General features: G+C 46.0%; 3 protein-coding genes across 3 annotated transcripts; 2 read left to right on the forward strand and 1 right to left on the reverse strand.

Moving 5' to 3' along the window:
- Positions 1-361: 361 nt before the first annotated feature.
- On the forward strand, positions 362-1297 carry LOC128422920 (olfactory receptor 13H1-like). The gene has a single exon (XM_053407536.1). The coding sequence runs from the start codon at positions 362-364 to the stop codon at positions 1295-1297; it is 936 nt and encodes a 311-aa protein (XP_053263511.1).
- Positions 1298-8398: 7101 nt separating this feature from the next.
- LOC128422549 (olfactory receptor 10R2-like) lies at positions 8399-9322 on the reverse strand. The gene has a single exon (XM_053406656.1). The coding sequence runs from the start codon at positions 9320-9322 to the stop codon at positions 8399-8401; it is 924 nt and encodes a 307-aa protein (XP_053262631.1).
- A 4492-nt stretch (positions 9323-13814) lies between these two features.
- On the forward strand, positions 13815-21659 carry LOC128422042 (lysozyme C, milk isozyme-like). Its single transcript, XM_053405551.1, has 4 exons — positions 13815-13981; positions 17003-17164; positions 19637-19715; positions 21593-21659. The coding sequence occupies exons 1-4, from the start codon at positions 13846-13848 to the stop codon at positions 21657-21659; spliced, it is 444 nt and encodes a 147-aa protein (XP_053261526.1). The 5' UTR covers positions 13815-13845.
- The last annotated feature ends 5648 nt before the right edge of the window (positions 21660-27307 follow it).

A 27307-nucleotide genomic window follows, 5' to 3' on the forward strand; every position in this document is an offset into this window, starting at 1 on the left:
AGTGTAATTTTCTTCACATAGAAAATGTGTATATTAGGAAAAATTAGAGCCAAGATGCTAATGAAATTTCACAAGGGCTTTTAAATCAATCAATCAATCAATCAATCAATCACAAACTAATGTTGATATACGGAGAACTGAATTTAAAACTGAAAAGGTTTAGAAACAGCGAGAAATTGAATCTGAAATATTCATCCATCCCTTGTTCAAAGAAACATGAATTATTTGATGACATTATAAAATAAGCATTTCACCAACAATAATGGTAATGGGATTGAGTCACACTCCAATTAATATAGTTTGGGGGCATCTTTACTATCCCGGCAGATAATTCCACATCTTGGGAAGGATTTACAACGCCATGGTTCCTGAAGATGATAATGAAACGACACCAGAGATCTTCCTCCTGACTGGGCTCTCCAGCCAGCCACTCATGCGCAGGGTGCTCTTTGTCGCGTTTCTCTTCCTCTATCTAATGACTCTTCTTGGGAATGGCCTTATTGTCCTCTTGATCATAGCAGATCCTCACCTCCACACCCCCATGTATTTCTTTCTAGGCAACCTCTCCCTTCTTGACATCTGTTATACTACCAGCACAGTCCCACAGATGCTGGCCCACAGCTTCATGGAGAGGCCCACTATCTCCAATGCCAGATGTTTTGCCCAGATGTGTATCTCGCTCTTCCTTGGGACGACGGAATGCATTCTGTTGGCTGTCATGGCTTATGACCGCTTTGTGGCGATATGCATGCCACTCCACTATACGCTGATCATGAACAGAAGGCTGTGTGGCTGTCTGGCTGTCTCCTCGTGGGTCTTGGCCTCCCTGTTGACCCTTGTACCATCCTTCACCATGAAGATCAAACTATGTGGGCACAATGTCATCAACCATTTTGCATGTGAAGTTCAGGCTGTTGTGAAACTAGCATGTTCTGATATCTCAGCCAATGCAGGTTTCTCACTAGGCAGCAGTGTTTTCACTCTCTTAGTACCCTTTGCCTTCATTTTGCTGACTTACGTTCGCATTAGTCTGGCAGTGCTGAGGATTCGCTCAGCTCAGCGTTGGAGCAAGGCTCTTTCTACCTGTGGCTCCCATCTTACAGTGGTTGGGATCTTTTATGGCACAGCTATGGCCATGTACCTAAGGTCACCAGGCAGATCTTCAAACCAGGACAAATTTGTTGCTGTCTTCTATGCTGTGGTCACTCCAATGCTGAACCCTCTGATCTATAGTTTGAGGAACAAGGATGTGAAAGGAGCCTTGTGGAGGGTAATGGGCAGGAAAATGGATCCCTAGCCCCCTTAAAATATATCTGAATACACTTCTTGAGTGCCTGAATGCTCTTTTGAATTCCTTTAATGTAATACTTCGTATTTTATAAATAAAATTTGTAGAAATGGTTCAGTTTTTGGAATGCTTATTTCTTTTTTTGTATTTCATCTTTTTAAAATCTTGTCACAGACACTGCTTTTGTAGCCTTAGGCTGTGATGTGGTTTATAAATTTGTAAAATAAGCATAAACAAATCAGCTCCCCTCATCTCTCACTAGGGGCCATGCAGAGTGGGGTGGAGGAGGAGCTGCCATTTAAGGACCTAAGAGGGTCAGTAGGGAAGGAGGTGGTCTTTCAGATATTTGGGGCCTAAATCAGTTAGGGCTTTAAAGAATAATGTGAGCACCTTGAATGGGGCCCAGAAACAAACTGGCAGCCAGTACAACGGTTTTAAAACAGTCAATGGAGTATTACCAATCCCCTCTAAGGCAAAGACCAGGTTGAGGGTAAGCCCAGCTACATGTCTTGGACCATCGATGCCCTGAGTCAGCCCCATGGTTGTCATGGAGGCCATGAAGTCCTGAACCAACCCATTTGAGGCATCCTTGACATGGATATTGAAGTCCCCAACAGCACTGTGTGAGACTTATCCAGTATTTCCCGCACAGGTGCATAATGGTCACAGCAGATGAAGGGAGGGCCACAAGAATGCCACAAGGAGACTGTCATTGGGTTGAATTTGTCACTTTGCATTTCTTAGTGCAGAAAGTATTGATCTGATGTGTAGAGATGGTTCTGGAAGCTACTGGAAGCTTCTCTGTGTGAAAGAAGCAAGCAGAAGGTTCATGATGTTTGGGTTATTCCTTCAAAGAAGCTGAGTACAGCTGGGTTAAATTAGTTCTGTTATCTCTTTCTGTCAAGGTCATGTTGACTATAATAATAAGGCCAGAAAGAGCCTGGGTTTCACTTTCTACCTCTCTTTCCTTCTGGTGTAGTGTTCTGTATATAGTATGCTTAGTGTTAAGGCTTTAGTCTTATTATAAGTTAAGTTGTAAATTTAAGTGAAGTCTGCTGCAACTGGATTTCTTATGGACAGGGCCAATCCTGATTGTATTGGATTTGTGAGCATGATGCTCCTTTGCCTTCAGTAGCAGTAAAGCTCTGCTGGATGAAATACAATGGCCTCTGGTCTACTTTTTTGGGAATCCTGCAGTGTGTTTAAGTTTTTACTCTGCTAGCTATACATTGGAATCTACTCTGGATCAATATCGATCAGACAGAATTAAGCCACAGCTTTATTGATTACAGGAAACAGTAGGTTTGGCTATGGCATTGGGCATGTACATATCCAGCATCAGGCAGCCCACCTGCTACCTGATAAGAACCTTTCAGAAGATAAGCTTTATTTTACTAGCCCAAGGCCATGACAGAACCATACAGACACCATCAAAGAAAGAAATATCTATCAATCTATCTATCTATATAACGCTCTCATTCTCTCTCTCTCTCTCTCTCTCTCTCTCAACCTCTGCCATTAGAATCATAAAATGCAAGACTTCCAGTCAGATGTTGACAGCGCCAGCAGCCCCAACTGAGTTTCTGATTTTATAGTTAAGTTTTATTGTTTTATGGACTGGTTTTAGTGTTTTATTGTTTTCTTGCTTAATTTTACTGTTTTACTGCTCTGCCACTGCGTTTGCCTGTTGTTTTGCAGATGTTATTGCCTTCACTGCAACTCAATAGTTTATGACTTAAGGTCTCACTGCCAAGTTATTTCATAGAATCGTAGAATCATAGAGTTGGTAGAGACCACAAGGGCCATCGAGTCCAACCCCCTGCCAAGCAGGAAACACCATCAGAGCACTCCTGACATATGGTTGTCAAGCCTCTGCTTAAAGACCTCCAAAGAAGGAGACTCCACCACACTCCTTGGCAGCAAATTCCACTGTCGAACAGCTCTTACTGTCAGGAAGTTCTTCCTAATGTTTAGGTGGAATCTTCTTTCTTGTAGTTTGGATCCATTGCTCCGTGTCCGCTTCTCTGGAGCAGCAGAAAACAACCTTTCTCCCTCCTCTATGTGACATCCTTTTATATATTTGAACATGGCTATCGTATCACCCCTTAACCTCCTCTTCTCCAGGCTAAACATGCCCAGCTCCCTTAGCCGTTCCTCATAAGGCATCGTTTCCAGGCCTTTGACCATTTTGGTTGCCCTCCTCTGGACACGTTCCAGTTTGTCAGTGTCCTCCTTGAACTGTGGTGCCCAGAACTGGACACAGTACTCCAGGTGAGGTCTGACCAGAGCAGAATACAGTGGCACTATTACTGCCCTTGATGTAGATGCTATACTCCTATTGATGCACCCTAGAATTGCATTGGCTTTTTTAGCTGCCGCATCACACTGTGGGCTCATGTCAAGTATTTGCTGACACCTGCAAAACTATTGCAAGACTATTGTGCCTCTACTGCTTATTGACTGCTTGCCTAATTTAACAACAGCAAAGACAACACTTTTGGCTTAGCAGCTAGACAGGACTCCATAGAATCTGAAATTTTGCTGCCCTATATAAGAACAGTGTTTGTTCCCTAATATGATCAAAAGGAGGAAAAGGATTGCTTCATCACAGAGCTTGAGTAATCTGCCCAATTCCAAAAAAAGCAGATTAGATGACTTCATTGTGGGACACCTTCCCTCTGATCTGGGTTACCTATATCCAATAGGTTTATACTAAGTGCTCAAGGGGACACGGGTGGCGCTGTGGGTTAAACCACAGAGCCTAGGACTTGTCGATTGGAAGGTCGGCAGTTCGAATCCCCGCGACTGGGTGAGCTCCCGTTGCTCGGTCCCTGCTCCTGCCAAGCTAGCAGTTCGAAAGCACATCAAAGTGCAAGTAGATAAATAGGTACTGCTGCAGCGGGAAGGTAAACGGCGTTTCCGTGCGCTGCTCTGGTTCGCCATGACCCGGAAGCTGTACGCCGGCTCCCTCGGCCAGTAAAGTGAGATGAGCATGCAACCCCAGAGTTGGCCACGACTGGACCTAATGATCAGGGGTCCCTTTACCTTTACCTAAGTGCTCAAGAGATCCAGCACTTAGCCAACACTCATGATGTACAGAGTTTCTTTAAAGCCACAAAGACCATCTATGGGCCAATAAATCATGGCATATGCCCCCTACACTCAGCAGATAGTACCACACTTCTAAAAGATAAAGAAGCTATTGCACTGCTCTGGAAAGAAGACTACCAACATCTCCTTAACTGCATCTCCCCCGTAGCTGCTGAGGTCCTCTCACAAATTCCACAAAAACAAATTAGAGACGAGCTTGCAGTATCTCCAAATCTAGGAGAGTTGTGTACAGCTATTAACCAAATGAAAAACAACAAAGCCAGTGGACCTGATGGGATACCTGCTAAAATCTTCAAAGTGGGTGGAATCGAACTTGCACAACAACTTCACAAGCTAATCGAAAAAATCTGGGAAAGAGAAGCGATCCCAGCAGATTTTAGGGATGCCAAAATGATCAATCCTGGGAAACACTGGTCTGCAAGCACTCCAATTGGAGAACAGCCTTCACCAAAGGTGTCCTGGGCTTTGAAGATGCTCGAACTCAGGACGCAAGGGAGACCTGTGCCAAGAGGAAGGCACGCTTGGCAAATCCACACTGTGATCAACTCCCGCCTGGAAACCAATGTCCCCACTGTGGAAGGACGTGTGAATCCAGAATTGACCTCCACAATCACTTATGGACTCATTGTTAAAACCATGTTTATGGAAGACAATCTTACTCGGCTACGAGGGATCGCCAGAGAAGAAGACTCCTAGCAAAGTAGTGGGCAACTCAAGAGGTGAGGGCAAGTCAACAAGAGAACATTGAAGCCACTATGTTACCATGAAGCCTTGTTGATTCACCTCCCGTGGACAAGCCAATACAGTGGTACCTCGGGTTAAGTACTTAATTCTTTACGGAGGGCCCTACTTAACCTGAAACTGTTCTTAACCTGAAGACCACCACATTAGCTAATGGGGCCTCCTGCTGCCGCTGCGCCGCTGGAGCACGATTTCTGTCCTCATCCTGAAGCAAAGTTCTTAACCTGAAGCACTATTTCTGGGTTAGCGGAGTCTGTAACCTGAGGCATATGTAACCTGAAGCGTATGTAACCTGAGGTACCACTGTATTGGAAAATCATGAAAGACCATTGTTATCTTGGGGAGATTTGAGTCAAGCCCAGCGATTGCCCCTCACCTGCCCAGACAATTCCTAGGCATGAGTCAACTAAGCAATTCATTCTGTTTCTTGTCGTCAGCCTGATTCTGTGAAAGAGAGTACAGCTTAGTACCACCTGTCAAATTCTGGGCTATTCTTTATGCAGAGTCTGACAGTAACACACTGGATGGCACCGGAGGCTTGTCAGGCATTTAAGAGCATCTAGATGGAGAGCCAGAGAGGGATCTCCTTTGGCCCTTGCCACCTCTGGGGAGGAATCCTCTGGCCTTGCCCTCCAAAAGGGGCTCTCAGGCAACCACGTTACCTTACAAACAGCCCTAAACACAATCTGATTTCCCTAACTCTAGTTATAACCCTAAAGTCAAAGTTTTTTATTAGAATCACTTGTAACTTTTAAGAGATCACATATATCTATAGTTTTAATTCTATTAATGTTTAATTGCTTTTAATGATTGCTTCCCCACTATGCTTTTAGTTGTTTCTATTTTATCTGTAAAGCCATCTTGAGTCCCTGTCAGAGAAAAGGGGGGGATATAAATCACAATAATTATTATTTTAGAGTCACTGACCTATGTCCATTTACCCATAAAATACACCTTCCAGCAAAGTTGCTTTTGTACCCTAAGATCTCACCTTGCTCTGCACATCCTTTGTGTGAGTTGCTCTGCTCATCTGTACATGCCAACTGTTACGTCTTCAATTCATCTTTGTTGGTATTTGGTTAATAATAAAAAGAATTTCCCAGAAGTCTTAAATCACAAAAGCAAACAGCAAAGAGAAGTGACTTAACATGACTAAGTTAGGTCCATTAATTTCAGTGGGTCTACTCTGAGTAACAGTTGAATACCACCCATATTCTTCCCACTTGCCCTTCTCACCTTCTTCTGTTGTCCCCATTGTATTCAAGTATACATTATGAGCCCCTCTGAGCAGAGACCTGACATTTAAGAGTCTGTAAGCAACATGTAGCAATTAAAATTTTAAAAGCCCAATCATGCTGCTCCACTTACAGTGTAGTTTAAGACTAAGTCCAACATGCCATCCAAAAAATTACCCTGCATGTTCTATGGCTATTTTACTTTTTCCCCTGCACTGTCATGTATTTGTATATGATTAAACATTAGAACCGTAACCTATTTATTTGTTTAGAATATTCATATAACTACTTTTCAACAAAAAGTGTTCCAAGTGGCTTATATCGTAGAACAGAGGGACTTTGGAAACATTCCAAAAGAGTTTTCACCTACATGATGTCCACTCCCAGTTGGGGCTGGACTACATCTCCCTCCAGCTCTCACTCTTACCCATACTGGCTGGGGCTGATGGGAGTTGTAGTCCAAAATAGCCGGAGAGCAGCAGGCTGAGGAAGGCTGTTTTAAAACATTTTAATCTTAATTATGGTTCCCTCTAGTGTCTCACTCTACCTTGAGCCTTGTGGATTTCATGGAGCAGATGGTATCAACCACTTACGCCTCATGAAACTAGGCAGAGGAGGTAGTGGGAAGTGTTATGTACTGAAGTTCTCACCCTGGGCCAGCAGGGGGATACTGTAGATAGTTATGCAAATGAAGGATCGAAAAGTGACGTTCAGTGATTGGATAGTTTGTATGCAAATGAAGGCTCGAAAGTGACGTTCAGTGATTGGATAGTTTTAGAAAATGGCAACAGTTACATTGTTCTGGAGCTCTATATAAGCAGGCTGACTGAGCTCCTCAGTCAGTTCTGTTCCAGCTTACAAATAAAGAACTGCTTTGGAAGAATTGCTGTGTCGTCTGATATGTTCGCCCACAACTTAACAGGAAGTGTTTGGCAAGTATTTGTTCCAAAAGTCCTCTCCTCGGCCCTCATCTTCATGCCGTCTTCTTGCTGGGCCGCAGGGCTTTGCACCCTGGAAGCACATAACCAAGCACCAGACCCAGGCAATGCATGATGATAGTTGTCAAGAACACCACTAAGACAAGCTTTTTATTTGTATTTTTTATTTGTTTTATTTATATGCCACCTCCCCACACCCCATGAGCTCAAGGTGGTGTACATGGTTAGACTACGAGATGGTGAAAGGCCTAAGGTCACCCAGTGAGCTTCATGGCTGAAGGGGGTTCGAACCCTGGTCTCCCAGGTAATAGTCCAACACTCTATCAAACAACAGGATAGCAGCTTCCTGTGGAAAAATATCAGACCAGTTCACAAAGGCATTAGAAACTATCAAAAACAGATAGTAAAACACAATCACACTTTTAACCCCACACCAGTACAGTAACAGCTTATTTCTTTCAAGCAAGTTTTCAAGCCATCATGATAAATAAATAAACCATTTCCCTCCAGACTTTGTTAAAGTTATCCAAATTCAGTTTATGCATTAAAAACACAAAGCTTTCTTGAAAAATAATCCCTGCACCATGCTCACCACACATTAGGAACCACACACTCCTGCTCACCTTTCTGTAAAAGCATCTGAGGTGAGCAGCCAGAGGGGTGATCCTAGCCTTGTCTGTTCATTTTGTGAAAGAGCAGAACAGCATTTTATACTGTTTTTATATGTTTTAAGAACATGAAGTGGTTAATGCATTTTTCAGATGAATGAGTAAGATAAAATAGTGGTTGGATCCCCAAGGATCATCAGAGAAGCATCTTCACACTGGAACCAAGTTGTATCTTTCTCTTCTCCAGTTGGGCTGTGACAGGAGAGCAGGCGCTGTGTCTCAGCCAGGCTTTCTTTAGTTCATATAAATACCATCTGTGAAACACTGAATTATTATACATATTTCTGCGAAGCAATGCACTTGGAAACTACTTCACAATGTACATTATAGAAATGGAACTGAACTGAAACACAAAAAGGCAGGGTAGGGAAATGCAGAACTGTCCATCTGGAGTCCATTTTCAGTAGAACGTTTCATCTATCCCTTAGGAAGAAGGCAACCCCGACACATCATCTTCCTAAGTGCTCCCTTCACTTCATTGTTCCTTAGAGTGTAGATCAGAGGGTTGAGCATGGGAATGAGAACAGTGTAAGACACCGCAAGGATATGGTCCTGACCTTCAATATAGCTGCCTTTAGGTCTGGCATACAAGAAGATGGCACAGCCATAGTGAAGAAAGACCACTGTCAAGTGGGCTCCACAGGTGGAGAAGGCCTTGCGACAGTACTGAGACGAGCTCATGTTCAGGGAAGCCATCAAAATGCACCCATAAGACAGCATGATGAAGGAGAAAGGGACGATGAGGATCATGGCAACCAAGGCTGTAACAGTAACTTCAATAGTTCCATAGCCAGGACATATCCTGCTCAGCACAGGAGGGATGTCACAGAAGAAATGGGGGATATGGTTGGGCGCACAAAATGGCAAAGAGAAAATCACTCCAGTGAGGAAGGAAGAAAGAATGAAACCACCACAGACAGACCCCATCACTAGGCCCCAACAAATCCGCTGGCTCATGAAGGTCCCATAGTGTAGTGGGTGGCAAATGGCCACATAGCGGTCCCATGCCATGGCTGTCAACAGCAGACAGTCAGCCACACCTAAGGCCACAAAGAAGAACATCTGAGCAGCACACGATGCCAAGGGAAAGGGCTTATGGGGAGCCAGCAGGTCACAAAGCATTTGTGGTATGACCACCAAAGTGTAGGCTGTCTCAGAGCATGAAAGGCTGCCCAGGAAGAAGTACATGGGTGTATGGAGGAGAGGATCAGTCCACACCACAGTCATAATCAGCCCGTTGCCTGCCAAGGTCACTGCATACATCAGGAGGAAGAGTCCAAACAGCAGTCGGGCCAAGCCTGGGTGACTAGTGAACCCCAACAGGACAAACTCGGTCACCATGGTACAGTTGATAGAAGGATCATGAACCATCCCTGAGCTGTAGTGGAAGTAACACAGAGTGACATATACCTACATCAGTTATGAATGCCATTAGCAGAAATATGCAAGAGGATTGGTAAACCTGAACTGTCATTGTGGGTTTGACCCTCTAGTCCAGGAGTCACCAATTTTGAGGGGCCTAGGTGCACATTAGAATTCTGTGAAACTATCATGAGAACCACAAATTACCCATGTTATGGAAGAAAAACCAAGGACATTCTCACACACACAAACCCAGTCAAAACAGCTAGCTATAACATCAGCCAATTAGAATACAATCAAAAAATAAGGCCAAATCTGCCAAAAAAATAAGCCAACTAATTTGTGTTTGGCAATATTCTCTCATGCACCACAGTAGTTATAACTGTAGTATATAACTCTGCTGTGCTTTATCATATAAAACAAGCTATGACCTGTGTTAGTAGTGTAGCAGAGGCGAAGCAAGGTTTCACACAGCAGACAAACGCTTTGCAGCTATGGAAAACTCTCATTTACCAGATTCAGTCCAGTGTTCACCACTTGGTAACTGTTCATATAACCCCTATGAGCAATCACCTTGTGGAAGATTTCTTCTGCACATGAGCAAAAATAGCCTCCAAAATTATCCATCCTGCTTGTGAGCAGCAAACTGGTGTATGTGTGCATGTTCTCTGTTGACCAGTGGAATTTTGAAAGAGTTGGGGAGGAGGCAAAAAAGAAAATTATCTTCTAAGAAATTTCAGCTCAGTTAATAAGGAGGGGTACTATTTACTATTTTGTGAATTCATGCTGTTAGATGAATGAAGCAATGGGCTAAGGAAGAAAGGGATAGGAGCCAAACCCATTCTTCCTGTCAAAAACAAGAGTAAGCAATATTTACGCAGGATCCCTATTCTCCACTTTTGGGGGGAAATTGGTGTGGGCCATTTTGCTAAATATTCTCAGGATGATGGTGGCATGTGGCTGAAATTTTCCATCAGTTCAACAAGAACCTCCAAAAGAAACCTCTCAGAAAAATGGAAATGCATTTCTGAGCAGATTTAAGCCCAGCTCTGGGTGGATGTGCATTCACCAAACTGGAGCTCATATTACTATGAACTTTGCAAGCAGCATTAGAGCATGGGGGAAATGATGGTATGCTAGAGAGATATAGAACCTGTTGCCAGGGGCTCAGCTAGGACTTTTTACTGGACTCTGTTCCTGTGCCTCTAGCTCTTATTCAGAAGTATTCTGGCTTCATTTCACACCAGGACTCTCTGCCCATGCTTTGCACCCTCCTTGAGTGCTTTGTCCTGGCTGGAATGTGTCCTCAAAGTCTGAAAATGACTCTTGCTTCCTTGAAGGGGGCATAGAGGGGGTGAGTGTGTGTAGAAACTAATCTGTACAAGTGTAAAATGTATAGTCACTGTTCTCCTGCTTTTGCTTCTGGCCTCACCCACCACTGGCCTTGGCCCTCAGAAGGGAAGGTGACCCTTCATCCAAGAAACACCCCGCACTGTCTCCTCAGTTCAGGACAGATGGAGAAGTTGTCCTTTTGCAATTTCCCATATGAACTGACCTGACCGGCTCTGACCCAGCCTGCAGCTCCTGGGCTAATGGGCAGATCCTTCCGGTTTCACCCTTCTCCAAATGTTGCAATGCAGGTCTCCACTCAAGAAGGCATTTTCAATTGCGCACTACAGAATAAAATGCATAGATTTGCTATAAAAGTAGTCTAGAAAAGGACTGGTGAAGGAACAGGTGGGAAGCACAACAGTCGTTGGATTCAGACCTGGGTTAGGAATACTTTCATATTTTCACTCTTTTCAGGTGGAATTCAATCATATAGCAACATATTCAGGTTTTGCAATTTTTGATTTGGCAAAAGTTGATTGGGCATTATTGTGCAAAAAATAATTTCCTCTTCCCACCCCCCACCCCGCCACCACCAAAACCCCAGACGTTTTCCAATACAGAAAGTGGTAGAGAAATGCACTGGGAAATGGAGGGCAGCAACTGTTGGATGCAACCTCGAATAAGCTCCCCCAAAATTATTCAGAATGAACGTTCAGTGACTAGTTAATGCTATCTAATTTGCTCACAAATTTTGCCTTTGGGGCAAAATGTGTTTAGAATATATTTAAATATGAATGTTTGTGGAATTTTTTAAGGCAAATGAGGCAACAGGGCAGAAAGGATTTAGGAATGAACACATGCAAAAGTGGCACACGGGAAATAGACTGTTCATTCAGGTTTTCCAGGTTTTGCAACAATGCAAAAAACAAACAAACCTGCACAAGCTGGTGAAACTGGGTGGGGGGGGTTGCATATTACAAGAAATGATCCCTCTTTTGAAATGCCTTCAGCTTTCTTCGGGGAAATGTTACACACCCTTCAGCATTTCTCTGATGAAAATAGAGATGTCCTGTTCAATTATTATTATTATTATTATTATTACTACTATTATTTTACTATTTATACCCCACCCAACTGACTGGGTTGCCACTTTGGGCAGCTTCCAACACATATAAAAACATAATAAAACATTAAACATTTTTTTAAATTCCCTATACTATTCAGATGGCTCAGCAGTTGAATAACTCCATACCCTTCAACATTTCTCTGATAAAATAGGGACATTGTAAGGGAAAACGGGACAGTCTAGGATCAAATCAGAAACTGGGACGGCTTCTGTAAATCTGGGACATCCCTGGAAAATAGGGACACTTGGAGGGTTTGATGTTAGTGGTCTCCAGTAGGAATGGTGGAAGGTTGTCAATTCCATTAGCATTTTAAAGACAAATCTATTCACACTTTATGACACAGTACACAAATGGAAAAACAGGTACCCTTTGAAATCTGCACTTACCTGAATGTTGTGGTGCACTTCTCCAACCAATGTTTGCAAAAATGCATATATTAAAGAAAGTGTGCATAAAGATTAATGTATTAGTGAAAATAACATACAAAAATGCCTTCTATTAGAGGAAATTGCTTTCAAAAATGTGTACATAATTTCAAAGTGCATACAAAAATGTCTTTTTATGAGAAATTCACACTAAAATACTAATGAATTTTCATTAGGAATTTATTATTATTATTATTATTGCAAATTGCTGAAGAAGTGTCATGAACTGAATTTGAGGTTGCAAAAATGTGAAACTGAGGAAACCAAAATGGACAAATCCTTCTACTCCTAGTCTCCTTCAATCACTAGAACAGTGGATCTCAAATATGATGATGGGACATCCAGAAAGTAGAAAACAATGCAGCTACATAAGAACATGAATCCTTCCCCAAATATAATATTGTCCTTGAATCGTCCCACCCCAGTTGCCATCCTCTGCCACGACACCCTTTGAGAGCCTCTGCACTAGAATACCAGAGCAGAGCCCTAAAAGCAGAAGGCAGCTGGTCCCTTTTTCGTCTCCAAAAGCTTCTATTTTTTCTCTGTCTATTGGTCACCTCACAATAATTTCCATCCCCAGACTCCCTTCTGCCAGCCCCTGAGCCTCAAATCCCCTAAATGTGCAGCTCAGGATGTTTGGGTGGCCGAGGAGAGTGACAGATGAATATATACATGCTGTTGGTCCTTACCTCTAAGTATCCTGGGAGATAGTACATAAGATCTGTGCAGAAAATGAGAAATTGCCCAGCTACAAAGTATACCCTCCAACATTTATCTGATGAAAATAGGAACGTCCCATTCCATAATGATAATTTTGCTATTTATACCCCACAAATCTTACTGGGTTGCCCCAGTCACTCTGGGCAGCTTCCAACATATATAAAAACACAATAAAACATTAAATGTAAGAAACTTCCCTGTACAGGATTGCCTTCAGACGGCTTGGGGGGTCAGATAACTCCATACCCTCCAACATTTCTCCAGTGAAAATAGGGACATCCTAAGGAAAAGTGGGACATTCTGGGGTCAAATCAGAAACCGGGATGGCTTCTCTAAATCAGGGACATCCCTGGAAAATAGGGACACTTGGAGGGTCTGGTAATGTATCTATTTTTAAAATAATTATTCATATGTTCTAAGATAAGTCATCTAACCTTGTGTGAAGCCTCCAAGCTGGTTGGTTGTATATATCACCTCTGGGGCCACCCTTAAACTGGTTCAACCCTTAAACTGTAGTTGCTGGGAGGGAAAATTATAGCTGGAGTATTCTGGGATTCCAGCCTCTGGGAATATAAATATGAGATTGTATCAGTTCTCATGTAATATGTGGCAATGGATGATTAAATGATTTGTTGATTAAGGCACTTTTAAAACTTGTGATTCTGTGTTTAGTTTTTCTGCCTATTTTAATTTTATTCCATGATGAGTACCAGTAAATGTTGAGATTTTGTTTTGTGTGCAGGTCAACTCAGAACTGCAACATTTTTTGCTATTGCCACACATGCACATATCGCAATCACCATCCTGTTTACCCTTTGGACACTCCAGGAACTCTGGACTATAAAAGCCACTGGGAATCCAAGGGAACCCAAACATCGCTCTCCAGGGACTTGCAGAGATGAAGGTTCTGGCCCTCACTCTCTTCTGCCTCCTCATTTCGGTGAATGAAGCCAAAGTATTTGAGAAATGTGAACTGGCTGCACTTCTGAAACAGCATGGGCTGGATGGATACCATGGCATTAGCCTGGCCGACTGTGAGTTTGCTCTTCCTTTCCCTCCATCTTTGCATTTTTAGGTGTTTGGGGACAAATCCTGCCCAACCAGGATCCAGCCCAGAATCATTTTCAGTATGAGGCTAATGTTTAACTAGAGTTTTTGAAACCCTGATTAAACATACTAGTGGGGTGGGAGAGTGGGAAATAATGCCAATATAAAAAAGAAGAAGTAAAGGACCCCTGGATGGTCAAGTCCAGTCTAAGGCAACTCTGGGGTTGTGGTGCTTATCTCTCTTCAGGCTGAGGGAGCCAGCGTTTCTCCACAGTCAGCTTTCCAAGTCATGTGGCCAGCATGACAAAACCACTTCTGGCGCAACAGGACACCATGACGGAAATGCTGTTTACTTTCCTGCCACAGCGGTACCTATTTATCTACTTTCACTGGTGTGCTTTTGAACTGCTAGGTTGGCAGGAGCTGGAACAGAGCAACGGGAGCTCACCTCGTTGAAGGGATTCGAACCATCGACCTTCTGGTCGGCAAGCTCAAGAGGCTCAGTGGTTTAGACCACAGCGCCACCCACGTAGCCAATATATTTCACTCCTGGCAACAAATGCACCCCTTTGCTTTCAGATAGCACATGGGTAGATGAGCCTAAAAAGCCTGGGACATAAATTTTCATGGCCCTCTTGCAGCTATGGAGGCTCACTTAGCAGAAGTAATGTATTTAGCATTAACTCTGGAAGTGTAAACTCGATTCCGACCTAACTAAGGCTCCTGGTGTATATTTTGCTCTAGAAGGCTGAGTTTTGTCAGAATCGAGTATACATTTCCAGAGTTAATGCTAAATAAATTATTTCTGGTAAATAGGCCACCATAGCTGCTTGAGGCCGTAAAAAATTGTGTCCTGGGCTTTTTAGATTCATCTACCCATGTACTATCTGAAAGCAAAGGGAAGCACTGATTGCCAGATGCGATTCCCCCCCCCCACCCCAGCTCTCTTACCCAACTAGTATACCCCACTGTCAGGGGCTCAGGAGCAGAAGCACAGGGGAGAGAGGAAATGGAGAGCGAAGGGGAAGAATCTGAGGGCAGCGTAGGGGAGTATGACAGCGACCCGAGAGATTCCATGAGCTTCTCCAGCGAATCAGAAGATTCCCAGAAGGGGGCGCCGATGGTCAGGGCAAGGGGGGTCCCAGGGGGGACGCACCAGAAACAAGGAGCCAGCAGGGAACCCCAAAGCAGCAGCGGGGGATCAGGACCAGCTTCCCCACCAGAGCGTAGTGGGGGGGAAGAGTCTCATGTGTCAGGACCAGCGTCTCCTCCAGCGGGGAGAGAAGATGAGTCAGGGCTGACCACGCCTCTATCGAAGAGTGGGGGAACGGAGGGGAGGTCAGCTCCAGCTAGCCTCCCCGAAGGGGGAAGCAGTGACAGGAGCAGTGTAACGGTCAGGAGGAAGGTTGCCGGCTGGGCGCGCGCGCCAAGTTCGAATGTACAGGCGCGCGGGACAGCAGAAAACCCGGATTGGGAACCAGGTCCTAAAGCCCGCAGGAGGCAGGGGGAAGACTCAGGGGACTCAGCGTCAGAAGAGTCTAGGAAGGGCGAGACCCCAACGGACAGGCGGAACCAGAGGAGGAAAGAGCAAAGGAAGAGGTGGAGCAAGGCTAGAGTCTTAAACTGGTGTCTGGGGGGAGGAGATTCAGACGGAGCTTCAGCGGTCTAGAGTTTGAGACGTAGAGCTGCACGCTGCGGCTGTGGAAGTGAAACTGAACTTCAATAAAGACTTTCGTACATAACAACGAAGCGGCGTTGGTCCTTTGTGAGCTGGGACCTCGGGCAGCTCTGACACCCACTGTGTCCAGTTCTAGGCAGCACAATTTACGAAGGATATTCACAAGCTGGATATTCATGAGCAAGATTACCAAGGATCTGGAAACCAAGCTTTATGAGGAATGGTTGAGGGAGTTGGGTATGTTTGGCCTGGATAAGAGGAGACTGAGAGGAGATATGATAGCTATCTTCAAATATCTAAATGGCTGTCACAGGGAAGATGGAGCAAGCTTGTTTCCTCCTGCTCCAGAGAGTAGAACCCAAACCAATGGATTCAAGTTACAAGGAAGGAGATTCCAACTAGACATCAGGAAGTGCTTCCTGATGGGAAGAGCTGTTTGACAGTGGAACAGTCTCCCTCAGAAGGTAGAGGACTCTCCTTTGTAGGGAGTTTTTAAGCAGAGGTTGGATGGCCAGGGATACTTTAGCACTGCAGGAGGTTGGACTAGATGACTCTTCCAACTCTACAGTTCTATCATTCTGTGATTCTAAGAGCTGTGTCTCCTCCCCGCTTCCACCTTCACTGAGGATTCAAGGGGGGGGGGCTGCTTTGCAAAGCACATCACTCCAGGGCACAGTAGCATCAAATCCTTTGCTCATCAGCTGGTAGACGGAGGATTCGTTCCTCCTGGGTACTGGTTTACAAGTGCTAGGGCATGGGTAGGCACCCATGGGGACCGGATGCGGCCCAATCGCCTTCTCAATCCGGCCCACAGACGGTCCAGGAATCAGTGTGTTTTTACAGGAGTAGAATGTGTCCTTTTATTTAAAATGCACCTCTGAGTTATTTGTGGGGCATAGGAATTCGTTCATTATTTTTTCTCCAAAATATAGTCCGGCCCCCACAAGATCTGAGGGACAGTGGACCGGCCCCCTGCTGAAAAAGGTTGCTGACCCCTGTGCTAGGGTTACCTGCCTCTCCCTCTCCCTGCTTGATGCCCCACCCAATAGCCCCATATATGCAGCAGTCCAGGGCTGCCTCCACTCATCTTGGCAAAAGCCCAAATCAGTCGGGTTCAGTTCAGGCAGTGCCTGAATCCGATGCACAACCCTAAACGTTTCTTTTCAATGCTGTTTTTTTTTTAAGTCACACACATTTGCTACAGTTAACTGACAGAATGTTTTAAAGTTACCTTGTTTCAAGTTATTGCAACTTTGAAGGGGGGGAAATAATCTCCCTCTCTCCTCTGCCCCCTCACACGATGGCCCTTTTCCTTCTCACTTTGTTCCAGGGATCTGCACAGCTTATCATGAAAGCAAATACGAAAGTAGCGCTGTGGGACCACCAAACACAGATGGCAGCCAGGACTATGGGGTTTTTCAAATAAACAGTCGCTATTGGTGTGACAATCAACAGGGCGAAACAGCCAATGGATGCAGAATCTCCTGCAGTGGTAAGCAACTTGGTGCCATACAGATGGCCAGCAAAAGGCCTCTGCAATTTTCCAGAGAGGATGGGTTGTGTTTTTGAAGGAAGCACCCAATTTGTCTCCCTTCAGTTACCATTCTCCCTCTGCAATCCACACGCTCACTTAGAAACCTCATTCCCCACCTTATCACTACATTTCTATTGCCACCCACCCCCAAGACATCCCAGCTTGTGCCTCTATTCTAATAAGCAAAGACCAGGGACAGGTCTAGCCTTGCTTTGTCCACCTCAACAACCTCGGGCTTCTCTCTTGTTGCCCTGACACACCATCTATCTTGGGGGCCCAGGCTCCCTGCAGTTCAGAAGGTGAGGCCAGCCTGCTTGGGAGACCTGCCTCATCACAGGTTCACAGAAGCAACGACGAGGGAGGACAAATCTGTCAATGCCAGTCATTATTATTGTTAATACTATTATTGTTAATATTATAATATTATTATTCTTTAAAAGGCTCTAGATTGTTTAATCAGCCAAAGGGGGTGGGCAGGTGTGGGGGGCTCCCTGGTCCTGAATAGGGTCACTGTGTCCCTGAAGGACCAGGTGCAGAGCCTAGGAGTCATTCTGGACTCATGGCTGTCCATGGAAGCGCAGGTCAATTCTGTGTCCAGGGCAGCTGTTTATCAGCTCCATCTGGTACGCAGGATGAGACCCTCCCTGCCCACAGACTGTCTTGCCAGAGTGGTGTATGCCAGATGGGTGGGGTATAAATAAAATATTATTATTATTATTATGGCGGCAGTGAAATCTTCTTGCTGAATGGCAGGAGATGCTGTCATACCCACTTCCCCCCCGCCATACAGTGATAGTAACTAATGCATGGCTATTGTCTTGCTTATTCCTGGTGTCTGTGGTGCCCTATAGAGGTCTCATCTGTTGCTCATACATCCTGCCCCTGTGTCCTTTGCCTCACCCTTGCAACTCCACCACCACAGCAATGGCCATTTAGAAATAGCCTTACAGTAAGGCAGTTTCTCATTTTCCCTGTCTAAAGTTCAGTTCTCCATATTTCTGCCTAAAATTGTTTTGTTTTTTTAAGAGTAGCACATTCCTTTGCATTTTTGGTTGCATTTGTATGCAACTGTAACTAATGTAATGCATCTTTCTATGTTGTTCTCATTAATATATGGGTTTTCCCCTACCATGCATATTATTTGGCTGGAGAACTGCATTGAAAGATTAGGAATGATAACTGGATTTAGAGATTTTGAAACTGTGTTTTGAAAGGCATCTGTCTTTAAGATTGCATATTATTTCAGGAAGTGCAAATAAGTTCACCCCCTGTTCCTTGCCAACAGCTGTGTCTTGCTGGATAGTTCTGAAGAATTGCTCCTCTTCGCCCCCAAATCCAGTTCTTGAACTTAGAAGGGAAAGCATCATCAACACAGTGGCTCCTTCTGCTCCCCTTTCTCCAAGCGTCAGCCAAGAATGGAAGGGGAGGCAGTGCATCTTGAATGCCCCCCCCATTAAATAACCCACTACCTATTCCCAGACACACTCTTTAGCCCGCCATGATTCTTATGTAAGAAAATACATTTTCAGGCTTTCACCCATCCATAATGACAGCCAGAATGCTTTGAGTAAGGTGAATTAATTGTGTGAATAAGTAGCGCTGTTAGGATTCCTACAGCTGTTACTGAGTAGCTAGCACAGGGTGGAATCTAACACAGCCCTAAATAAATGTTCCATAAGCCAAGGATTTCTGTTTCCACATTGGAACATTATGCCCCTCTCCTCTCCCAGCACGACTCCTCAATCTGTTCTAAGGGTCCCCCTGACCCTCTGAAGCAGATTTGGCAAGGGCACGGGGCACATAAGATGAGGGGAGAGGGGAAACCTTTCTCTTGAACTTGCAGTCACTATAATTAACCCCCACACAGGGAGGGAGAACTTCAGGGCAAATGTGGCCTTCCAGACCTATCTGTCCACCTCACATGACTTTCCCTTGACCATGCCCTCTCTCATGGCCCTGTTCTGTGTGCAGCCCAAGTGCTTCACCTGAATGTGCCCTTGAACTGTGATGAGATCCCCTTGCTTGCCTGCCTGGAGGATAAAGAGACAAGATGGGGGTTGAAAACTCTGACTGCTCTGTGGCTACTGTAGCTGGCTGCATAAAGAGTCCTATCCTTTGACCCACCCACTTTTGCCTCTGCACTAGCATGTGGCCCCCATAAGACTTCCCAAGAGGAATTGTGGCCCTCAGGCTGAAACATACTCTCCAGCCCTGCCCCAATATCTGAAGGCCAGTTCAAAGGGGAAATGCTCTAAATGCTCCCCCAAAGTATTCCGGCTTTGAGTTTGAAAGGAAAAGCACTTCCACATTTCTGAGGCAACCCAATGTATCCTTCCTGAGTGCAAAGGCAGGATGTGCTTTATGGGGTTGGAAAAAAGCTCTTTAGAAAACCAAATACCCTCCTTTTCTTTCTGCTAATTTTGTCAACAGCTTTCACAAATGACGACATCACAGATGACATTGAGTGCGCTAAGACAGTTGTTCGTGACCCCCAAGGGATGGATGCCTGGTGAGTCTTGCTAACTTCTCACTGCTGGCAAGACTCAAAAGCAGCTGAGATTTCAATTGTTGTGACTGCATAGAGACATGTCTTTCACTAGGCTTTGTTGCAGCTAGCAGCTAAAGATGCTTCCTCACTAGGCACTGGTGGTGCCTCAAAGATGCTTCCTTAAACGTACAGCAATGGCTTTTGGTGGCTCTTGCCTCTTGGGAGCTGTAAGTACCCAGGTGTGAGTTTAAGGGAACAGTCTAACAACTGAGCCACTGTAAAGCAGTGGTCAAAAGTGATGGACCTGGGAGGCCTGAGTTCCAATCCCAGCTTACAGTGGTGTAGCATGGGTTGCCAGCACCCTGGCTGTGCAGAGGGGTCAGTGGGAGGGAGGGAAACAGATGAAGTACACATGCGCACTGCCTAACAGTGTTGGTGTCACGCAGGAGATCGCAGCTGCAGAGATTAGAAGGGTTGTTCCGTTGTCTGGAGAGGTCACTTCCTGGTTCACACGGATAAACGATTTCCAAGAGAGCCCTGCAACAGAAGGGCACAGCAGTGTTGAGGCAGCCCTTGAGGTGGTCCTTGAGGTATTGCAGTCTTGAGCCAGTGGGAGAGTCTGATTTCTTCCAAAGCAAAGTCCTCATAAATGCCTGGCAAAAGGTTGGGAAACATGTTCTTACATTCAAGGCCACTACAAGGCCTGGCATTGCACAGCCCAGCAAGCAGTTCAGGATGCTGCCAGAGATGGTCCTTCCACCTGACCCAGCTGGGCTCTTACTAGGCTCATGTACTGCAGCTTTCCCATTTGCTCTTGGCCCTGGGGGTAAAATGTGGTTTATGAGAAAACTAGGAGAAGGGAAACAAAACCAAGGATCTTGAGCAGCTTTCCCCAGTCTGGCGCCTCCCAATAGTTTGAACTCTAATTTCCATCACCTTCAGCCAGTGTGGCCAACGGTCAGGGATGATGGGAGTTATGGTACAAAATATACAGAAGGCACCAGTTTGAGAAAGCTGGTTTTTAGCATGCTTAAAGTTCCATGGCAAATAAGGTTTCATCAGGCAATTCTGGGGTGTGGATAGGTAGACTCTACATTGACCACCAGCGCTGATCATTCTTCTGATGGAATTGCACCTCAATATGAAGGTTCTGGTCTAATGTCCAAAGGGAACTGATTAGCATTACAAGTGATAATATTGAATTTACTCCAGAATGTTTTTGGCTTTCTATGTTTACAGGGTATAATGAGCTTATCAAGTTTAAGAACTTAATTTTGCATTTTCTAATTGCAGCCAGATAAATCATCACCTGACAGGGGGGAAATCTGGGTAGCTTAAACATAACAGTATAGTACAGACCAGTTTGGATTTTAGCAATAGAAAGAAAATTGCCCTTAAAATGCAGATTATGCAAGGAAAAGAGGAAAATAATCATTTTACACCACTGGAAGAACCTTGTTACACATGCATCTTGTAAGACTTACAAAAATACACCACAAGGGCAGTTATAGGCATTTGGCAACTTTAATGTATGTAACATGAACTTGGGAATGATTTATTTCTTGAAGAAGCCATGATGTGCCTTGTAAATTGCACCAGTCCCTTTGTTGTTAAAAGAAAAGAAAAGAAAAGAAAAAAATCAGGGATGGGTTTTAAATAGATTGCAAGGGAGCAGGAGGGGGACCAGGGGGCAAAACATTATGTGATTCTGTGGTTAGTCTGGCCCAGTCAAGGTCACACAGTGAACCGGAAGAAGGAATGAGCAGCTGGTGCTGAGGCCTCACTGGGAAGCTTTCTGAGGTTCTTAAAAGCAATCCATTTCACCCATTGCAGTCCAAAGAGCAGTCGCCTTACTCCCCACCATCCTCATTTTTTGCTTTCATTTTTCTTTCTTTCAGGGTTGCTTGGAAGAACCATTGCAAAGGAAAGGATCTCTCCGAGTGGACAGCTGGCTGCAGCCTTTGAGCTCCATAGTGCTGTATGAGATCCAGCATTTCTCTGGATTTTCCCTTTAGTGACAGTGATCTCTACAAGCAAAATCCAGCTGCTTCTTTCTATACAAGCATTTACATACTGTAACTCCCATGGTGCAGTAGAATAGCTTTCTTTCTACAGGAAGGAGAGAATGTATTTTTTTAAAATGTGTCTGGAGTGGGCAGCGATCTTGCTTGCCATTGTGGGTTTCTCTGCTTTAAGAACGTCAATAAATTGAGTCCAGTTAGAACTCTTTTCCTGTTTGATGGGTGAATGGGAGGGATAAGAAGCAAGAAGCAATCAAACATTGCTCTGTTCCCTGATTCCACTGAGTACTTATTGATTATTAAGGAAAAACTATTTTTTTATTATTATTATTATTATTATTATTATTATTATTATTATTATTATTTCATGATTGGGAGGCAAGGTAAAAAAAAAGATAAAGGACCCCTGGACGGTAAAGTCCAGTCAAAGGCGAATACGGGGTTGCAGTGCTCATCTTGCTTTCAGGCCGAGGGAGCCGGAGTTTGTCCACAGACAGCTTTCTGGGTCATGGGGCCGGCAGGACTAACCCACTTCTGGAGCAACGCAACACCGTGGCTGAAGCTAGAGCTCATGGAAACACCATTTACCTTCCCACCGCAGCAGTACCTATTTATTTACTTGCTCTGGCATGTTTTTGAACTGCTAGGTTGGCAGCAAATTGAGAGGTAATTTGGGCTGCACCACAATACCTGTGCAATAGTATCCAATAACCAGCATGGACAAGCTGATGAATTGCTGATTACTTTCATAACCATGCTAGTCTCTGGGAAGTATAACCTGTGTAGATACAGAGCACTTCCGCCTGACCCATGGCTGGAAAGCACACGTCCGGAAGTTTTCTGCTTGTCCTGTGCTTTCTAGACACAGGTTTTGCCTTGGCCCTGCTGCTTTCCCCTGGGAAACCTGCTCTTTAGTTCTAAATCAGAACAAACAGGATTCCACAGAAAATCCCATTGCTGTTTGTTCCAATTCAGCACAGTTCTCTTTAGCTGATTGCAGTCTCTGGGAGCTCAAATCCAGGGGTTTGAGAGGGAGACCCGGAGTATTGCACAGTGTGCATAGGACCAAGAGACATGAACAAAAAGGGAGCTGATGCAGTGACCTGCAATATCTGTGCCATGTTTCATGGGTATAGCCAGGATTTTTGTTGAGCTTTTTGGGTCAGATTACTCCACCCACCCACCCCTTGGCTACGCTCATTCCATGTTTGTCCTCCTGCCTGTGAACGTGCAAAACTACTCCTCCAGCAAGTGCAAGCTGGTTGTCTCTCTGGAAGAGAAGATACAGCAACTTGAGGCCCACCTATCCACACTTTGAGCTAATGGGAAAGATGAGGAATTTCTCGATAGAACAGAGTGAGCTGTCCTGGAACAGAGATGACAACAACAACAACTTATTATTTATACCCCGCTCACTCTGTGCGGCTACCAACAGAATATTAAAAACACGATAAAACATCAAACATTAAAATCTTCCCTAAACAAAGCTGTTTTAGAATGTCTTCTAAAAGTCAGATAGTTGTTTATTTCCTTGACATTTCTGTGGGATGTAATCCACTGGGAGCAGTCAAGTACAACATTCCTTGTTCTGCTAGAGTGGACATGCAAGGGGATGTTGGCCCAGCCAGTCGAAACTTCCTGCTCCTCCTGGCCTGGAGCATCCTTCCTTTTGCATGTGACTAGTGGGTGGGAGTGACCTTCCCAGACCTGGTCAAAGGCCAAGGCATGCTGCCACTCTCTCCTCTTTTCCATCTTCTTTTCATCCTGCAAACTTCCTGGACTGAACTCCTGGCTGCCAGCCAAGCAGTTCCCCAGGTCAACTCCCTTAAGGGATAAACCTGTTAGTATACAGTAAGTTTGTAACTTTAAGCCTAAAACCTGCCTTCAGGGGTCACACTGTGCTCTGCCTGATCATGAGTAAATTTAAAAGGGGATCTTACCAGGAACATACAATTCAATCTGAGGCAGATTGAATTGCATAATAGTAAAAGGTTCTTACAAGCCTGCAACCAGCTTTCTACTGAAGGGGAATGTAAACTCTGCTAAGTAAAGGAACTTGCTAGTGCAAGTTAGGAAGAATCTTAATAAACAATATATCCTCTCCTGCAACCCTGAACATTCCCGCAATCTGATGGGAGGGCATTCCACATGGCGGGTGTCGCTACCAAGAAGGCCCTCTGCCTGGTTCCCTGCAACTTCGCTTCTTGCAGGAAGGGAACCGCCAGAGAGCCCTCGGAGCTGGACCTCAGTGTCTGGGCTGAATGATGGGGGTGGAGACGCTCCTTCAAGTATACTGGACTGAGGCCGTTTAGGGCTTTAAAGGTCAGCACCAACACTTTGAACTGTGCTCGGAAACGTACTGGGAGCCAATGTAGGTCTTTCAGGACCGGTGTTATATGGTCTCGGCAGCCACTCCTAGTCACCAGTCTAGCCGCTGCATTCTGGATTAGTTCTGGTTTCCAAGTCAGCTTCAAAGGTAGCCCCACGCAGAGTGCATTGCAGTAGTCCAAGCGGGAGATAACCAGAGCATGCACCACTCTGGCGAGACAGTCCGCAGACAGGGAGGGTCTCATCCTACATACCAGATGGAGCTGGTAGACAGCTGCCCTGGACACAGAATTGACCTGCGCCTCCATGGACAAAATGACTCCCAGGCTGCGCACCTGGTCCTTCAGGGGCACAGTTACCCCATTCAGGACTTCTGTCTTGTCAGGATTGTTGCCAGAAAAATCCGAGGGCTCCCTTGGACAAAATAAAGACACCAACCAAGACGATTTGGAGCAAACCAGCAGCCTGTAGGCTTGGCCTTTATTTGATACTGTCGCGACAGGACTCCCACCACCCACAAGGTGAAGCAAAATGGAAGCCCCGAACAAAAGAAGACCCCAACTTTTATTAGTTTCTAATCCCCTAAGTTACACCCCTAGAAATACATCATAACTACATCATGACTACATTAAAAACAGGAGGGGTCAGGGGAGGGGTTGCACAGGTAACCTGAGTATCATGACACCTGGCCGGTGCCCCTTCTCCCCCTCCCCATGAGTCATTTTCAGAAGGCAAAAGGGTAGGTGCAGTTTCCTGCCCCCTGAGGGGGAATCCGATCACTGTTCTTTTGTCATTGTCTGTGTTGAATCCACTTGTGTATGCAGTCCGTTGTGTTCTTGATAGTCTTCTGTCTGAGCCCATCAAGATGACTATCAAGGTTGCCATGCCAACTGGGAAGGGCTGCAGAGTACGTGCCCTCTTGCTCAAGGGATTATGGCTGACTAGTATCAAGCCACCCCCCCCCCTTTGATAGTCCTTGTCATAAGAAGTAAAATAAAAGTGGTCCGGTGCAAATCCGACGTACGGCTGATTTATAGTGAATTTATGAAGAAACTGTCCAAAGAGTTCAAAAGGCACTTTCACTTTTCCGGAAGCGGCTTGTTACATTTTGATTAGATCAGTCACGGTCAATTAAATCCGGAAACTTTGTAATTGAGAGCTGTCAAAGTATAGAGAAGCGTACACCTTTGCCTGCAGTACCTGCGTGGCCGCCACAAGAGGCGCTGTTCGGTAACGCTGATTGGCTGAAGCGGCAGCCGACTGACCTAGGGTTCAGAAAACTGGTCTACCCATTATAAGAATAGAGCGAAGAAGGGTTTTACGGTCAACTCACGAAAAAATATACATGAAAACAAAGGGGTTCCGTGCGGAGCTGTCAGATTAGTGCTTCCTTATTTACGGAAGGCTTTTCAGGGGATGCCCCTCTAAAAGGGGCATCTCCAGGCTCGGGGAAGGTGGGAAGTGTGTGTGTGGTGCTTGTGCATTACAGTGTAATGAAGTGGGGGGGTCTCCTGCTACAGGATTCAACCTCAATCTGTTAGCCACTGTCAGTGGCTCAGGAGCAGAAGCACAGGGGAGAGAGGAAATGGAGAGCGAAGGGGAGGAATCCGAGGGGAGCGTAGGGGAGTATGACAGTGACCCGAGAGATTCCATGAGCTTCTCCAGCGAATCAGAGGATTCCCAGAAGGGGGCGCCGATGGTGAGGGCAAGGGGGATCCCAGGGGGGAAGCACCAGAAGCAAGGGGCCAGCGGGGACTCCCAAGGCAGCAGCTGGGGATCAGGACCAGCTTCCCCACCAGAGCGCAGTGGGGGGGAAGAGTCACATGTGTCAGGACCAACCTCTCCTCCTGCGGGGAGAGAAGATGAGTCAGGGCTGACCACGCCCCCATCGGAAAGTGGGGAAACGGAGGGGAGGTCAGTTCCAGCTAGCCTCCCCGAAGGGGGGAGCAGTGACAGCAGTGTAACGGTCAGAAGGAAAGTGGGAGGCTGGGCACGCGCGCCAAGTTCAAATATACAGGCGCGCGGGACAGCAGGAAACCCGGATTGGGAACCAGGTCCTAAAGGCCGACAGAGGGAGGGGGAAGAGTCAGGGGACTCAGCGTCAGAAGAGTCTAGGAAGGGCGAGACCCCGACGGGCAGGCGGACCCAGAGGAGGAAGGAACAAAGGAAGAGGTGGAGCAAGGCTAGAGTCTTAAACTGGTGTCAGGGGGGAGGAGATTCAGACGGAGCTTCGGCGGTCTAGAGTTTGAGACGTCGTGCTGCACGCTGGGAAGGTTCTGGGATGCCGCCCATTGTTGGCGAAGAACGGTGTCACCCCTGTAGACCCGTGCTTCGTGTTGTTGTAGGCAAACTCGGCCAGCGGTAGGTAGTCCACCCAGGTCGAGGGCTGTTGATTCGCGTAGCATCGTAGGTACTGCTGCATGATGGCGTTGACCCTCTCCGCTTGTCCGTTGGTCTGCGGGTGTCATGCCGACGCTAAGTTGATCTTGACGTTCAGGATGCCCAGCAGCTTCTGCCAGAAGCTCGAGATGAATTGGCGGTCCCGGTCGGACAGGATGGACCGCGGCAAGCTGTGAGCTTTGAACACGTGGCCTATGAACAGCTTGGCGGTCTGTTCCGCTGTGGCCACCTTCGCGCAAGGAATGAAGTGCGCCATCTTGGTGAACAGGTCTACGACCACGAGTACCGCTGTTTTGCCTCGCGAGCTGGGCAGATCTGTGACAAAGTCCACGGCCACTTTCTCCCACGGTTTGAGTGGCGTCTGCAGCGGTTCCAGCAGACCCGCCAGCTTCCTGTGTACTGGTTTGGCCCTTTGGCAGGTGTCACACCTGGAGACGTAATCCGCGACTTCTCCCCTCACCTTGGGCCACCAAAAGTCCCTGGTGACTAATTCCGCCGTCTTGTCCTTGCCAAAGTGCCCAGCGCTGGGCGCGTCGTGCAGCTGCTGCAGGACTCTTGCGCGGAGGTCGTCTCCCGGTACGTAGAGAGCCCCTTTGCGGATGAGCAGTCCGTCGCGTATCTGGAACTCGTCGTCCTTCGCTGTGCCGCGTCGCACCTCCTCCATCTTGGATTGTGCGAACGAATCCATCTGCAGCGCGCGACGCACCGCGTCCAGGTCCACGGTGGCTGAAGCGCACGCCCACGCTTGCGGTGCGAAAATGTGTTTGGCAGCCACCGGTGCCGCTTCCTCGAGTTACTGCGGCTTCCTGGATAGTGCATCCGCCATGACGTTGTTGTCTCCCGGGATGTATTCTATCCGGAAAT

Source organism: Podarcis raffonei, chromosome 10 (assembly GCF_027172205.1).
Source record: "Podarcis raffonei isolate rPodRaf1 chromosome 10, rPodRaf1.pri, whole genome shotgun sequence".
Classification (NCBI taxonomy): Eukaryota; Metazoa; Chordata; class Lepidosauria; order Squamata; family Lacertidae; genus Podarcis; species Podarcis raffonei.

Excerpts from the sequence above, each read along its gene's own strand:
- LOC128422920 (XM_053407536.1), top strand. The coding sequence starts at position 362 with ATGGTTCCTGAAGATGATAATGAAACGACACCAGAGATCTTCCTCCTG.
- LOC128422549 (XM_053406656.1), bottom strand. The coding sequence starts at position 9,322 with ATGGTGACCGAGTTTGTCCTGTTGGGGTTCACTAGTCACCCAGGCTTG.
- LOC128422042 (XM_053405551.1), top strand. The coding sequence starts at position 13,846 with ATGAAGGTTCTGGCCCTCACTCTCTTCTGCCTCCTCATTTCGGTGAAT. Across the intron at positions 13,982-17,002 it reads TGGCATTAGCCTGGCCGACT|GGATCTGCACAGCTTATCAT; the intron begins GTGAGTTTGCTC and ends ACTTTGTTCCAG. Across the intron at positions 19,716-21,592 it reads CCCCAAGGGATGGATGCCTG|GGTTGCTTGGAAGAACCATT; the intron begins GTGAGTCTTGCT and ends TCTTTCTTTCAG.